The sequence below is a fragment of the Canis lupus genome, chromosome 9 (assembly GCF_048164855.1).
Source record: "Canis lupus baileyi chromosome 9, mCanLup2.hap1, whole genome shotgun sequence".
Classification (NCBI taxonomy): domain Eukaryota; kingdom Metazoa; phylum Chordata; class Mammalia; order Carnivora; family Canidae; genus Canis; species Canis lupus.
In genome coordinates this window covers 49,315,805-49,333,053 of record NC_132846.1, presented here as the reverse complement: position 1 = coordinate 49,333,053, position 17,249 = coordinate 49,315,805, and the positions used below count along the sequence as shown (strand labels likewise).

Here is a 17,249-nt window from a genome sequence, read left to right as displayed (position 1 = left end):
AACCACCATTCTGTTTTCTTTTTCTTTTCTTTATTTAAAGATTTTATGTATTTATTCAGAGAGAGAGAGAGAGAGAGAGAGAGAGAGGCATAGACACAGGCAGAGGGAGAAGCAGGCTCCTCACAGGGAGCTGGATGTGGGACTTGATCCCGGGGCCCCAGGATCACACCCCGAGCTGCAGGCGGCGCCAAACCGCTGCGCCACCAGGGCTGCCCGCCATTCTGTGTTCTTTCTTCTTCTTCTTTTTTTTTTTTTATAAAGATTTTATTTATTTATTCATAGAGACAGAGAGAGAGGCAGAGACACAGGCAGTGGGAGAAGTAGGCATCATACAGAGAGCCTGACGTGGGACTCGATCCAGGGTCCCCAGGATCACGCCCTGGGCTGCAGGCGGCGCCAAACCGCTGCGCCACCAGGGCTGCCCGCCATTTTGTTTTCTATAGTGACTGTACTATTTTGTATTTCTAACAGTGCACAACAGGTTCAATTTCCTCACATCCTTGTCAATTCTCATTATTTATTTATTCTCAATAGTAGCCATCTGAATAGGTGTGCAGTGGTATTTCATTGTGGTTCTGGTTTGCATTTTCCTAACAATTAGTGATGTTAAGCATCTTTTTATATGCTTTTTTGATCATCTGTATGTCTTCTTCAGAGAACCATCTATTCAAGTCTTTTGCCCATTTTAAAATCTACTTCATTCTTTTTAAATGCTCAGGACATATATACTTTAAGAATATGGGATTGAACCGCATGGGTCAGGTTTCTTTTGGTACAATATTAGAAACATATTTGCTCTTATGATTTTCTTCATATTTTCTTTTCTCTAGTTTATGCTATTGAAAGAATACAGTATATAACACATATAATACATGTAACGTTCAGAATATTAATTCATTGTTTATGTTACCACTAAGACTTCCAGTCACAAATAGGCTATTAGTAGTTAAGTTCTGGGGAACAAAACGTCAACTGTGTGGGGCATCAGCTCCCCTAACCATTGTTCAAGGGTCAACTGTATAGATGTAACTATATTAAGATTCATTTGATAGAAGTTTACATTCTTCTCAATCTTTCTCTACTATAAACAGTGGTGCAATAAGATGTTTCTAGACACTTCCTTGTACTCACGTGTGAATGTTTCTTTACACATTTATATTATACTTATTCACTTATAACACATTAACCACGTATTTTAAGGAAAACCACCTGCATAATACCTATAAAAACCAAAAAATAGAATTGGGCTCCTTGGATATCTGTAATTTTTATTTTAATGGCTCCTGCCAAACTGCTGTCTAAAATGGTTATATCTATCTGCACTCTTCTTAGCATCGCATAACTACTCATTTCTTCACACTCCTATTATGTATACTGGAAGATCTTTTGGCCAGCCACTTGTCTTAATTTTGGGGGGTTGCCTTGCACAAATCTAATTTTAATATAGTCACACTTACCAACCCTTTTTTTTTTTTTAATGGTTTTTACATTCTTCATCTTATTTAAGAATTCTATCAAAAAATTATAGGCATTTTTTGGTGTTTTTTCCCTAAGACTTCCATTGCTTAGAAGAAAAAGGTTTAGATCTTTGATCCACTTGAAATGAATTCTCATGAAGCATATGAAGTAGGAATACTAAAACTTTTTTGAATGGATAGCCAACTCGTCACTATGATAATAATCACTGACACCTTACTGAACAATACTTCAATTGTCATGTACTATTTGATTTCATCCCATCTTATCAGGCTTGTTGTGAGGATCAGAAAACACATTTTAAAGAGGGAGCAAGGAAGGCACCAAATGGTTACATACCGTACCCAACTCATACAGATAGTAACTGGTAGAATCAGGATTCTAACCCCACTAAGAATTACTCCATACTATTTGGCCTTCCAATAAAGTTTCCTTTTCCCACAGATTTGAAATACTACCTTGATAATACACCAACTTGCCATAAATATATTGGTCTGTTTATTTTAATGATCTATTAGTCTATCCTTACACTACCTTCTGATCATTTAAACTATGTAATCTGATCCTGTTTTTCACCTTAGTTAAAATTCAAATAAGCTCCTATTGACCTCACAATCAAGCCCAAACCCTTTAGTATGTCATATAAGGCCCCCTCTTAGCCCACCTCCTCCCTCGGAGCCTCAGGTGTGGTACAGATCTCTTTTCCTTATGTTCCAGTAAGAAAAACCTTCTGGTAGCTGTCTAGGCAGGCCAAGCAGCCATTCCATGTCTCCATACTTTTGTTCATATGCCTCCTATGCTAATTTTCTTTACTTCACATATTAGGCAAGCACCTATTTGGTTTTTTTTTTAAATTAACTAAAAATAAATAAATAAATCAAATTAACTCAAATATTACTACCTCTAGCCTATCTATCTTCCCTCTCCATTCCCACCAAGGAGAAAGAAATCATTCTTTCCTCATACACAGGTCTATTGCCTATAGAGTTTTAATCTGGCATCACTATATTACTATATTTATTCATATACATGTTTCTCTTTTCCCCTATTATAATATGAATGTCTTGCGAGCAGGACCATACCTTACTAAGTACGTAATATAACTTTAATAAATGTTTGTTGAGTAAATGAATATAAAACAACCATCAAATTAAACAATCATCTGATTTATAGAAAGATTCAACAATACTTAAAATGATACAAAATACTGATTTCAAAACATCAAAAAATGAATATATTTAACCATACTCAGCTCATAACAGAGCAAATGGGTAAGAAGAATAATTCATACTATAGCATATTGCTAATATGAACTGGCAACAGAAAAAGTTGGTATAAGAAGACAGAAAAACGATCTTTTAAGAATTAGAACCGAGGGGCTCCATAATCATCTGGCATCCGCTCAATGTTGTACCTGATCAGGACAAAAAATTAACACTGGTAAGAAAGATGGGTCCAGAATCCACCTAAAATCCCATCCTTTACTGCCTGCAATACTTTCACCTCCCCATTATGAATCCTTTTTGTCAGTGGGAAAATTTTAAAGGGATATCATAATAAATGATTTATAGCAAAATGCTTTTAATATAGTATCTTTATTTTTCAAAGCCAGAGAGTTAACAAGTGAGGGAGCCAGGCACTGAGTCCAGGTAAGCCCAATTTCTCCCAGCCCATATTCTTCCCACTATATTGTATTCTTCCCAGGTTGAAAAGTGGGGAGTCTGAGCACTGGCATGAGAACATCCAAACAGGGTAAAGACCAGCTTTTTTTTTTTTTTTTTTTTTTTAATAAGCTTTTCGTTTCCCAGATGAGGTGCTGATCACATATACTAAGCTTTGAAAAAAAAGATATTTCTGGCCAAAAGATTAGCTTAACTTAAATTACTGCTTTGTATTTAAAGCTACACATTTCGAGACACCTGAGTGGCTCAAGTGGTTGAACGTCAGCCTTTAGCTCAGGTCGTGATCCTAGGTTCCTGGAACGGAGTCTGCATCAGGCAGCAACAGAGGGCCTGCCTCTCTATGTCTCCCATGAATAAATTTTTAAATCTTAAAAAAAAAAAAAAAAAAAAAGGCTACACATCTGTTTCTTCTAGCGATCTTACTACAACAGTGGGAATGTCTGCCTCATTCCCAAGTCCTAGCTTTATCTTTTGTCCTTGTTCTTGTTCCTCTCATTTCTTCAAATACAACTATGCGAGCATTTGATACAACAATCGCTTTCAAATTTTCCCATAACCTGACCTCATTTTTAATTGACATCAGCTATATACTTTTAATTACTTCCCCAAGAGACAGTTCTCACCTATGGTTAGAAATGTACATGATGGGAACTCCAGGGATCTTCCGGATCCTTCGTTTAAGGTCCCGGTCAACTGTGGCCACAATGTAACACTTGTGCTGTAAAAGATACCCATTGAGTGTTCATACTTTAAGTCTACTTAGTGATACTGAGTAATAGTACACTGGCTAATCCGGAGAATTACTCATTTTCACAGTAAATAGCAAAGGAAAGGTTATAATAATTTATTGAATACCTACTATGATCTAGGAGCTCATATTTATAAAACACAAACAAGTTGCCTCGGGGAATGTAGTTCTAAGAATCTTGAGGGGGAGAAGATAGAAAAACTATTTAAGAGCTGCAAATTGTTTTTTGTCTCATAAGTGGAAGGGACTTTCACATTTAGGGCAGATGATTTCTTTGTTTTGGGAAACACCCCCAAAAGACTATGCAAAGGCAGAGTAAATGCCTTAGATCAGAGGGTACAGCTTTTACCTTTCCTGGAATCTCTGGGCTTGGGCCTACCCTGAGACCTTCTAGTGGTAGAGGTAGGCTACTGCCTTGGCAATGAAGCCGGAATGGATCTCCAGGACAAGTCTGAGTCTAGCAGCTCTGAAGGCAGTAGCATTTAGCTGCCAGTTGTTTCATGTTTTACTTGTCATACCCCAATCTCCCATTAAGTTTTGAAAAGATTCATAACCTGGTGTCAGCTGTGCTGTGGGAAAGTAAGGCAAATGCTATCTCTACCCATGGAATGGAATGGCTTAAGAGATGGGAGCGTGGTCATCAAATGAAGATGATTATCCTTAGCAGGGAGAGGCTATAATAAGGGTAATCAAGAGCAGAAGTTCTTGTGGTGCTTGACAAGGAGGCCAGAACAGAAGAATCAAAAACCTAGTTATTCCAGGGTACTAAGATAGCATCCTGGGAGACTCAGATGTAACTGACAAACACTCTTGCTTAGGCATGGTGGAGAGGAACAAAATTCCTGCATGAGGAATATGGAAATAGATGATTTCTAATTCACAGGGAGGTGAAACCGATATTATATGTACACTCACAGCATTTTATATAAATGATTTGTGGAATAAGGATCAGTAAGTGCCCCACATCACATACCCAGTAAATGCAGGTGCTGAGATTTGAAACCCATGTCTCCTCCCCAAGCCTATGATTTTCCCATTAAAGTTACAGTATACATTTCCAATCCATTTCCTCAAGTACAAGAGGCATCTATGCTTCCTGTGAAGCACAGAGTAAACATTTAGAAACTGATGATACCTGAGTTACTCTCTGTACTAAGCAGTCATCTGCATAGGTTCCTTTGTGTGTGCATGGCAGTCGTTCAAATCTCGGATCCTTGGCAATCCTAAAGGGTTACAAAACTGGATTAATGACAACATTCAGGCAATGGGATAACTTTCTGACTCTTGATCTGTGAAATAAGAATGACTTGACCTATGTGGAGATTTTAAGGCACCCCTCTCCTTCTGCACCTTATCTTCTAATTGGAAAGACACCTAACAGAGAAGAGAACGAAAGCTTACTGACTGACAGCTGGTGTGCCTTAGGTCATATAATCTTCACAGAATTCTGAATTACTATGTTTCCAATTTACAAATGAGAAAGCAGATTCAGAGAGATTAATTAATTGTACTTGTTCAAAGTATACAGCTGGGAAAAGCTAGGATTCAAAATCAATTTTAACCCAACCACTTCGCTTTGGGAAGCTGTCTTACACAAATGTGCAACAACACAGGCATGAGGCTGGCCAGTATTATAATAGTGAAAAACTGGAGATAATCTGAACACCCATCATCAAGATAAAAGTTAAATATATTTTGGTGTCCCATCTTGTTTTTTAAAAAATAAGTACAGCTGTCTACCAACATGGAAGGCTTGCTGAATAAACAAACTCAAAAAATTCACACTGCTGGGATCCCTGGATGGCTCAGCGGTTTAGTGCCTGCCTTCGGCCCAGGGTGTGGTCCTGGAGTCCCAGGATCGAGTCCCATAGAGGCTCCTGTGTGGAGCCTGCTTCTCTCTCTGCCTATGTCTCTGCCTCTCTCTGTCTCTCATGAATAAATAAATGAAATCTTAAAGAAAAAAATTCAAACTGTTGAATAAAAAAGTCATTGAACAATATACATATATGATTCAATTAAGAAAACATAAATCTCTTTCATTTTCTTTCTCTACATTTGCATTTGCTTAGAAAAAAAGGCTTGGAAAAACATATACATACTATACACTAACCCTTCTCAGTTATCACCATTAGGGTAGAAGAATGGACAAAGTTGAATAAGCAGGACTTTTACTTTTTATTGTATATATATATTTATAGTTTGCCATTAATAAACGTGTTATTTTCCTACAAATTTGAAAAAAAGTCCCAAATCTGTGATTCCCAGAGCCATGTTCTTCCTATTACATAACGATGATGAATTACAAACTGAATAAAAATACAAGGCATCACATAGGTACCAAGTGAGAGAAAAATACTCCATATTGTAATAGTTCAGAGCTAAGTCACTGTGGATTTAGTATGTATAATTAAAAAACAAAATTATATGGAGGTTAAATAAAATGAATACAAAACAGTATTCCCAAAAAAAGTGAAGGCAGGCATGTTCCAAACAGGGTACCAAACATCTATAAAATGGCTCAAGGGTGTGAGGGAAGACCAAACACATGTTTCTGGAGGGAAGAAGAGTGTGCAGAGGACAGTGAAACAGGGCTGGGAAGACAGAACTTTCTGCTGTGATATTGCCAAGTTGCTCTCAGAAGTGACTGTCCACTTTACATTCTTATCTGTTGAGTATGAGAATTCCATTGGTCCCCCGTCTCAACCACTTGTGGCATTGTTAAATAGACTTCAATTCTTGCCAGTCTGCTAGGTATGAAATGATTATCTCCTTGTGAATTTAAGGGTTTTGTCTTTTTCTTATGGATTTGTACTTCTTTATATATTTTGAAAATAAGCCGTTTGTTGATTATATGCATTACTAATATCTTCTCACTATCTGTGGCTTCTTGTGTTGCTTTCTTTATGCTATCTTTTGTTCCACAGTTGTATTCAATATAGTCAGATTGATTAGTTTTCTATTACGGTTTGGACTTCTTCAGAAAGCCCTGCCCACTCCAAAATCACTAAGATATTCTCTGTATTTTCCACAAAAGCCTAGATACTTAATCTACCTTGAACTGATTTTTGTGAAAGAGGTAAAATAAGAATTTAATTTTCTTTCCACAGTAATATTCAATATTTTGATAGTTTATCACTTTTCCATTCAGCTGAACAATGCTCTTATACATTGGGTTCCCATTTTTCTTTGCCTTTATTTTTTTTTTCTTTGCCTTTAAAAAAGTTAGCTTTATTAGGTATAAATGAAATACAATAAAATTCACTGGTTATCATGTAAAATTTGATGAGTTTTGACAAATTTATATATCCATATCACTATCTCCACAATTGAGCTATAGAACACTTCCATCACTACAAAAAAGTTCCCTGTATCCCTTTGCAGTTAATCCACTTTTCTCATGCTCAGCTCCAGTTAACCACTATATTCTATTAGTATAGCTCTGACTTTTCTGGAATTTCATATGAATGGAATCACACTTCTGGGACGACAGAAATGTTCTATTTCATGACTATGATGGTGATTCCATAACTGTACACATTTGCCAAACCCATCAAATTATAGAAATTCAGTGAATTTTTTTATTTTCATTATTTAAAAAAATATTTTATTTAAATTCAATTTGCCAACATATAACTCCCAGTGCTCATCTCATCATGTGCCTTCCCTCATGCCTGTCACCCAGTTACCCTATTCCTTCCCCACCCCGCCAGTCCTCCCCCTCCCCGCAACTCTTTGTTTGTTTCCCAGAGTTAGGAGTTTCTCATGGTTTGTCTTCCTCTCTAATTTTTCCCCACTCAGTTTCCCTGGTGAATTTTACAGTATGTAATTTACACCTCTAAAAGGTCACACACACACACACACACACACACACAAATTCACTGGTACATCTTGGACCTCGAATGAATCTTTTACCCACGCATGATTTTGTAATAGTATTCAATGATCATTTGGAAAATACCAATTCGCTGAATTACACAAATCTTCCAAATTTCTTTATACAGTAACAAAAAAAATCATACTCAGTATCTTCACTGGTCTCAACAGAAAGGTCTTTAGTATTGGGAATGTGATAAATTCATGACTTTTCAAAACTCTAATTTTTCACTTGGAAGCTTGAATTTTATCATTGGTAACTAATACAGTTGTTTTCCTTTAAGTAACAGATTCACTGCATTAATTTTAGAGAAACTATCTGCTAAGTGCTAAAGTCTGAAAAATCAGTGTTTGTCAGTTATTTTTCACATAAAAATGACATTCCATGCAAAAGTAGCTGGTTTGGCTCATAATCTAAACAAGTACACACATGCTTTTCATTGAGGTAGGTTTCACTCTTGGGTAGCAGCAGAAGTGCTTTAGGTATACTTTACCCACTTCATCACAAGGAATACCGATGTGTACTCTAGGGTCTATATTTAACAAAGTCAACAGGTGTTACTGCTTCATCAAGGATATTCTTAAGTGACTCTAGGTTGTTGTTGTTCTTTTTAAAGATTTTTTTTTTTTTAAAGTAATCTCTACATCCAATTTAGGGCTCAAATTTATAATCCCAAGATCAAAAGTTGCATGCTCTCCTGACGGAGCCAGCCAGGCACCCCTGGGTGTTGGCTCTTGTTTTTTTAACTGCCAGTGAATGTCAGTGAAGAATACAGTCTACTAGTATTATTTGGGTCCACTGCCTTTCTGCCATCAGGATAAATGTCAGCACAGTGACAACGACAACGTCTTGATATTATGAAAATAGTTTTGTGGACTTCCTGCAAAGGTGTCTGGGACTCATAGGGGTCCATGGACCATACTTCAGGAACCACTACTTTTAACTCAAGTGTACTTTCTAGAGTAAGCTCAAAACTTAGAATGTGAATCCTTTACGTGTGAGATTCTAAAAGAGGTATCTTAATAACTAATAAAAAGACACTTTCTAATTGAAAATCCAGAGGAACTTAAAAGAATTCCTACAAGACCAATATGACTAACTTCATTCAAAAATTTCAGCTTAGGGGTGCCTGGGTGGTTGAGTTACACGTCTGACTTTGGTTCACGTTGTGATCTTAGGCTCCTGGGACAGAGCCCCATGGCAAGCTTCCTGCACAATGCGTAGCCTCCTTCTCCCTCTGTCCCCTCCTTGGCTCATTTTTTTTCTCTCTCTCTCAAATAAATAAAATCCAAAAAAAAAAAAAACCCACTTCAGCTTAAGATTCTCTAACCTCCAAATGTTTGCTTTCTTGATCATAAATTGTTACTAGTTTTGTGTAGTTTTTATTTAAACGAATTATCCAAGAAATCCTTGGACACTGAATAGATGAAGGAAGGTCAAAAGAAATCTTCAGTATACCAATCTAGACCAGCTCCTTCCTACCTTAGAGCCACTCGATACTTTTGTCCCAGTTTCTCAATTTCAGCCATTACACAGTCAGTTATACAAGGGATACCTGCCAGGAAAAAAAATACATATTAATGATAGAATTTGTGAAGGAACTGGTTTGACTCTCTCTGAATTATATCCCATTGAGAGTCTTTAAGAGACCCATGAGGTTTCCAGAATGACAGCAGAATAAGCATGCTGAAATGAACAACAGAACGAGAAGTGAATAAAATCCCTATTGGTAAGGAAACTAGCAAACTGAACTATCTCAAACCCACAGATTCATAAAATGTCATGAATGTATCTGAGGGAAAATTTAAGCTGGACCTCTGTCATTCTTAAAATAAATTCTAGATAGAAAAAATTTTAAGTGTGAACCAAAAGAATCCATGCAATTAATTAGGAAATGTAATTTCATCACATAAAAATAGAAAACTTCTGTTTGACAGCTACCAAAGTCATATTAAAATAAAAATAAACTAGGAAAAATATTTCTATACATTCATCAGAGGGCTAATTTTCTTAACATACAAAGAGCTTGTTTGTAATGAGTTTAAATTAAATGTTATCTGCCAGACACTGGGCCAAGCACTTTATGAGGATTATCTCACTTAATTTCAGAATAATTCCTACCAGGTAGCATTGTTATTATTAGCACCCCCATTTTATAGATCAGGAACCTAAGGCACAAAGAAGCAAGTAGAAGTAAATGGTGAAGCCAAGACTTGAATGGAGATTGGCAGTTACAGACTAGATTCTTAACCACCAATGGTATATTTCAGTTCATACACTTCAGGTCATAGAGGAAGACATATAACAATCAGTGAGCATAAGGGTGCTCAATCTAAGCCTAATTAAAGAGATACAAATTGAAACAAGATTTTACTTTCTACCTATTCAAGAGGCAAAGATTAAGCAAGGAAAATACCCAATACTGAGGAAATAGGTATTCTCACACTAAGTTAGTAGGTGTACAAATGCATATTACTATTTTAGGGCAATTTTGCAATACCTATTAAAATAAAATATACATATCCTTTTATTTTTATTTTTACATATCCTTTTATATTATAATACAGCTTCTAGAAATGTATTCTAAAGAATTACTCCACCCTAACAGAGACATTCACAGATATTCATTATAGAATTATTTATAATAAGGCAAAAACTACAAGTAACCCAAATATCTAATAGGATATTCACTTTTAAAAATTATATAAATATTATGTAAACTTAAAAAAAATGAGGTCCACTATACATATTGACACAGAAAAATGTTTAAGACATATTTGTAAAAAAAAAAAAAAAAAAAAGACATATTTGTGCAAGGGGCCCCTGGGTGGCTCAGTCGGGTAAGCATCTGCCTTCGGCTCACATCATGATCCCAGGGTCCTGGGATCAAGCCTCGCATCAGGCTCCCTGCTCAGGGGGAAGCCTGTTTCTTCCTCTCCCTCTACCTGATGCTCCCCCTGCTTGTGCTCTCTTGTTCTCCCTGTCCCTCAAATAAATAAAAAACCTTTAAAATAAAGTTTTAAACTTTTATGTAAATGTAATATACAAAATGTAACTGTAAAAAATAAGAAAAAAATGGATGAGTGAGATGTGATCCCAGCCATACAATGGAATGTTATTTGGTAATGAAAATAAAAGATATACTGATACATGTTTTAACACAGACGAGCCTTGAAAACATGCTAAATGGAAGAGAATAAAATATTATACAGTCTCATTTAATGAAATATCCAAAATAGACAAATCTATAGAAATAGACTACAAATTAGTGGTTGTCTAGGGGAGGAGGATGGGAAAGGTTGGCGATGATGGCTAAGGGGTTCCGAGTTTCTTTTTGGGTAATAAAATATCCTAAAATTGACCTTGAATATGCTAAAAGTCATTGAATCATCTACTTTAAATGCTATGTGAATTATATCTCAAAGCTGTTAAAAAAGGCACAAAGATAAATAGTAAATTACCTATGATCCATTTTCATTAATAAAATAAACAAAAATAACCTATACTTTGCAGTTTGTATCTGAAGTTTTAAAGGGGATACCTGGGTGGCTCAGTTAAGCATTCGACCCTAGATTTCAGCTTAGGTTTGATCTCAGGGCTGTGAGTTCAAGCCCCACATTGGGCTTCACACTGGGTGTAGAGCCTACTAGAAAAAAATAAATAAATAAAATAAAAATAAAAACTGTTCCTCTCTAAGGAAAGGTATTACAGGGAGCTTAAATGTTTTTATGCTATGCTGAGCGAAATAAGTCAACTAGAGAAAGACAATTATCACATAGCTTCACTCATGTGGAATATAAGAAACAACACAGAGGATTATAAGGGAAGGGAGAGAAACTGAATGGTAAGTCATCAGAGAAGAAGACAAACCATGGGAGACTCTTTTTTTTTTTTTTTTTTTAAAGGATTTTATTTATTGATTCATGACAAACACAGAGAGTGAAGCAGAGACACAGGCAGAGGGAGAAGCAGGCTCCATGCAGGGAGCCTGATGCGGGACTCAATCCCATGATTGCGGGATCATGCCCTGAGCCAAAGGCAGACGCTCAACCACTGAGCCACTGAGATGCCCCCAATAATGCTCCCAGGCATCCCAGGAGACTCTTAATCATGGGAAGCAAACTGAGGGTTACTGGAGGAGAGGTGGGTGGGGGGATGAGGTAATCGGGTGATGGGCATTAAGGAGGGCTTGCATCTAGAGTAGGAAAGTAGGCCCAGGAAGAGGACTATCAAGAAAGGAAAGGTAACAGAGAAAAGGACTCATGGGCAGAAAAGAAAGCTGATGGAAAGCTAACTGCCCTTACTTGTTGGAATATCAGGCAGAAATGGGACCAGGAGCTAAGAAAAGTCAAAGGGGCATCTTTAAAGGTCTTCCTTCAGGTATAAAGCCAAGTGAGGAAAAATTAAATAGCTAAAGCTTAAAAAAGTTATAGAACCTCCTAGGTAACCAAATTTTTTTTTTTTTTTGGTAACCAAATTTTTAATGTTTCTTCATCCTTTCCTTTGAAGTATTATTACACAGAAAACTGTAGAAAGTGGTATTTTCCTTAACAAGTTTGTTTTTATGTTTATGTTTATTATTATTAATTATTATTATTTAGAGACAGGAAAGGGCAGAGTGGGAGGGAGAAAGAGAGAGACTTAAGCAGGCTCCATGCCCAGCATGGAGCCCAACATGGGGCTAGATCTCACAACCCTGAGATCATGACCTGAGCCGAAATCAAGAGTCCAACGCTTAACCAACTGAGCCACTGAAATGCCCCCAATAGGTTTGTTTTTAAAAAAGGCACAGTGAGAGCATTTAGCTGTACATATTATAACTGTACTCCTAGGTATCCATATCTAGAGAAAGCAATCCTCTAGGATGAAAGCTATCCTGAATAGTCACCATTTAGATAACAGTGATGAAACTATACAGTCAAGGAAACAATTCACCTTCAAAGGGCCATGCCTGAACCCTCCATCCATTTCATTTATAAGTAGGTCACAGCATTCCTAGATAAGCAGCTAGCACACTTTATTTATGGTTATAAAAAACACCACGGGAATACAAAGAGTCTACCAAGTTAAGTGTCTTCCCCCATCCAAGACCACCCTAGTCCACTCTCACAGGCAGGTAGTGTCCCAATTTCAGGTTACTCTTTATTATTCTACAAGCTTAAAAAAAATTAAAGTATTACATGTACATAGCTTAAAAAGATAAGGAAAAGTCTGTATGGAAAATTTACTGTTCCTTGATCCTAGCCCACCCCACCAATTCTGATTCTTAAAGAGCACTATTTTCCTTTATTAGCTATTTTTCTCATTTGGTGGTTACCTTCACATATTAATATAATTTAGCTCTCTTACTCATCACATTCCCTCCCCCATCTTCCCCATTTTAATAAATCAAAGCAACATTTATGTTACCATCACTCTATAAATGTTCATTATACAGCATCCTTTCAAAATTAAAGGAGGCATAAATTTTTTCCTTTTATGTATTCTTTATGGCAAAGTGAAGTTTAATTTTCATTTGTACCTTTAGATGACTGGAAAATAAACAAATGTAATGCCATCACAAAATGCAACAGATCTCATTATTAGGAAGTGATTCTCTTACACATGGCCTAGATTTTCTTTCTTACTCATGGTAGTGAAGGAAGATCACTAAAGGAGGGGACCCAAATACAAGGGAAAGCTACTAATGGTAAACTGCATACCTATGTGTAAACTACTTCTGGTCCTTTGTGGTACAAATAAATACCAAACTGAATAAATTTAGGAAATGTTAAAAAGCATTACTTCTAGTTCTGTCATCATAAATGGCAAAATATCTTATTTAGCTTTTCCACAATAGAGTGGAATGGAGAATGTTTCCTCCTTAATGTAAAAGAATATATATTCTTAAAAATGTAATAAATTTTTATTGCCCAGAATTTTAAAATCCAAAATTCTAAAACAAAAAATTCCCATCCTACTTTCAAAATTGATGTCCACAACAATAGTCAAAGTAGGCTAAATGTTTTCCGAATTGTGAAGTTTAATTATTCCCAGTCAAGTCTGCTTTACATTTCAATTCACTGAAAATCATCATGGCTACTGTGAGCAAATTAAATGACCAGAAATCCAAAAACTAGGACCCCACTCCCCTCTTTTCATGTATTTGGATAATTATAATTATTCTGTACAAATGTCAAGAGAAATGCAAAAGTATGATACTCACACTTGGCATACAGACAGTCCATCATTGACTGTACTAAGTCAAGTTTGGCTTTAATGGAAAAGTTGATAAAGTTGGTATCAACCAGGATGTGGTAAGGTGGGCCCAGCTGTGTGTTATATTGGAAGAATAAGCAGGAAGGATGTTGGGGGCTGAAGGAAGAAGACACAAAACAAAGTAATGTCTACACTGATACTTTGATATCAACATTGTAAATGAAGTCTCTGCTTCAAACTGTTTGCTATAGATTAAGCTTTTTCCTTATTCATTGGAAATAATCTTAAAAAATCCTGTTATGATATATCCATTACCAATCTAGGGGAAAATGAGATAATAAGAACATATACTGAAGCTTCATAAAGTTAAGTGTACTTATTTAAAAGAAATGACCCTGAAATTTTTTGCTTACTATTTTTGGTGATACATTCTTCCTCAAATGCTGGTGTGTTAAACAATAACAATTGCCTCTTTTGAAAGATCTTTTGAAAGAAAAAAATTAATAATTCTAGATCTAATTCCCAAGATTTTAGGGGAAATTTTACTGCTCCATGAAATCCAAAAACCTTCAAACCACTGGAATGGATACATTTTCACTAGTATCACTCTCATTTGCATAGTTGTGTCAGACTTACAAATGACTGAGCAAATCAGCTCAGGGAAAGCCTGGATTTCTAAAAATTCTATGGTTCTAAAATGTCTCCTCTAGTTTCAAAGGAAAACTTGAAATTTTTGATTACTCACACTTCTCTTTCCTTGAGTGCACTGGGATCTTTCTTTTCTTTCTTTTTAGGTTTTAATCTATCCTTTTCTTTACTAGGAAAAAAGAAAGTAAATTAAACGCAAGAAAAAAAATGAAAGAGAGAAGAAAAAAATCATAGCAGTTATAATCTTAATCAACATTTAAAGTTTCTTCTTTTTTTTCTTACAGAGGAATTCTACTTTGTGATTTCTTCATGTTCATATCAATACACCCTTTTTAAGCACAAATAACTGTGTGGGAAGTAGGCTGAAAATAACATAATCAGTTAAACATAATAAAATTTAAAAATAGCCAATAATCCATACAAATTGTTAATTATATTAGTTAGTTATATTATCATTTTTTGTCAGAAGCTCTTCATATCAAGGATCAAAATCCAGGGATCCCTGGGTGGCGCAGCGGTTTGGCGCCTGCCTTTGGCTCAGGGCGTGATCCTGGAGACCCGGGATCGAATCCCACATCGGGCTCCCGGTGCATGGAGCCTGCTTCTCCCTCTGCCTGTGTCTCTGCCTCTCTCTCTCTCTCTGTGCCTATCATGAATAAATAAAAATTTAAAAAAAAATGTCTTTTTATTTATCTTTTTTTTTAATTTTTATTTATTTATGATAGTCACAGAGAGAGAGAGAGAGGCAGAGACACAGGCAGAGGGAGAAGCAGGCTCCATGCACCGGGAGCCCGATGTGGGATTCGATCCCGGGTCTCCAGGATCACGCCCTGAGCCAAAGGCAGGCGCCAAACCGCTGCGCCACCCAGGGATCCCTAAAAAGACATTTAAAAAAAAAAAAAAGGATCAAAATCCACTTCAATGCAATGGAGAAACAGGTTGACATTTATCTTCTAAAGACTCAAACGCTCCAACAGTAGGGAGGAAAAAGATTCCTCCATATGACTCATAAGAGACTAAAATGTAAAACTATACACACAAAATTTAACCCTTAACTGAAAATAAAATATTATCAATGAAGCAACTTCCCTAAAAATTACATAATACATACTAAAGGCTGAGAATACAATTTGATAACTCTGAAGGCTGTTCCTTTGTTCTAAGGCTAATAAACAAAAGAAAAGCTAGTCTTTCTTTTCTTTTCTCTTTCCTTCCTTCCTTTCTTTCTAAAGTAAACTCTACTAGGCTCAACCTGGGGCTTGGACTCACCACTCAGAGATCAACAGTCCCATGCTCTACTGATGAAGCCAGGCAGATGCCCTGGGACCAGTCCTTATTTCATAACTTTGTCTATTCTTCACCGAAGCAGGGAAGCTTACAATAGGGAATATCATTCCACTCTCTCGCAGAGGTTTGGATTTTTATAAGATTTATAAAATGAAGACATCTAGGTGTTTTCCCATTCTTTTCTCTCTCTGTGTGTGTCTCTCATGAATAAATAAATAAAATCTTTAGAAAAAAAAAAAAGGTGGGGGGGATCCCTGGGTGGCTCAGCGGCTTAGCGCCTGCCTTTGGCACAGAGCGTGATCCTGGAGTCCCGGGATCGAGTCCAACATCGGGCTCCCTGCACAGAGCCTGCTTCTCCCTCTGCCTGTGTCTCTACCTCTCTCTCTCTTTCTCTCTGTCTCTCATGAATAAATAAATAAAATCTTAAAAAAAAAAAAACTATTTAAGTGGCAGGTGCTTGGGACACAAGACAAACATGGCCTCTGACCTCACCATCTTTCAACAATTTTAAAAGGTATTTTTTCCCCTGGGGGGGGGGAATATAAGTAATGTAATGGCAAAAACAAAGATATTCCTACCTACGAAGCTGTTAGGAGGCTTAAATGTGATACGGTAGATAAAGTTTATAAAAAAAGGCGGAAAACAGAGCGAACACTTCAGGAATGTTTAATCCCCATTCCCTTCTCCAGTGTAATTGCTCAGCATCTAGTGGCTGTTTCACACTTGCCTACTATGTTACGCTATATAAATCCAAGACACAATACATAATTTTACACGTAAACACAAAATAACAACAAAGTTTTTACTACTTATGCCCTCCTAACTCTCATATCTTTGGGTACAGCTTGATTCCCGATACTCACAGCCTCTGATCTCGGAGACTAAGCATTCGCTTCATGGTCGCATACTTTCTTGCTTTCTTTTGCTTCCCCTTGAAACAGAAATTTTAGAGTTAAAAGAACTGGATACATTGTATCTTCTTGAGTTATTTCTCTTCTTTTGTCCATTCCCTTCTCTTCTTCCTCAAATACCCAGCACTTCATCCTCTGTGCCCCCAACCTGGTTCTCCTCTCCCCACTCGGAAGAGTAGAACAGGCACCGCTGGGAGCAGTTTAAGAACCACAACCACGATGACAATAATTAGGGTAATACGGAGGAAATTTGGCTAAGGGATGACTGGCTCCATCTCCTCCCAAAACGTGGTGCGACAAAACCCTTTCTCCGACCCTCCCCTCACCATGTTCACGCCGCACTCTTGTTTCTTCCGGAATCACCGACTGCGCGACACTTTTGCGTCATCCAAATACTGCTTCCGGCAAAGGCTAGCCCGGAAGCG

At 36.8% G+C, this 17,249-nt stretch overlaps 1 protein-coding gene across 2 annotated transcripts; it reads right to left on the bottom strand.

The window, feature by feature from the left end:
• Positions 1 to 2,621: 2,621 nt before the first annotated feature.
• On the bottom strand, positions 2,622 to 17,229 carry FCF1 (FCF1 rRNA-processing protein). 2 transcript variants are annotated; one of them, XM_072839340.1, is made up of 8 exons: positions 17,151 to 17,229; positions 16,777 to 16,844; positions 14,724 to 14,795; positions 13,986 to 14,134; positions 9,263 to 9,335; positions 5,042 to 5,129; positions 3,782 to 3,876; positions 2,622 to 2,890 (listed from the first exon to the last, which is right to left on the bottom strand). In XM_072839340.1, the coding sequence occupies exons 1-8, from the start codon at positions 17,151 to 17,153 to the stop codon at positions 2,842 to 2,844; spliced, it is 597 nt and encodes a 198-aa protein (XP_072695441.1). In that variant the 5' UTR covers positions 17,154 to 17,229; the 3' UTR covers positions 2,622 to 2,841. The 2 variants fall into 2 exon arrangements, with proteins under 2 accessions (XP_072695441.1, XP_072695442.1); XM_072839341.1 differs by lacking the exon at positions 17,151 to 17,229 and having other exon boundaries at positions 16,777 to 17,035.
• Between the last annotated feature and the right edge of the window lie 20 nt (positions 17,230 to 17,249).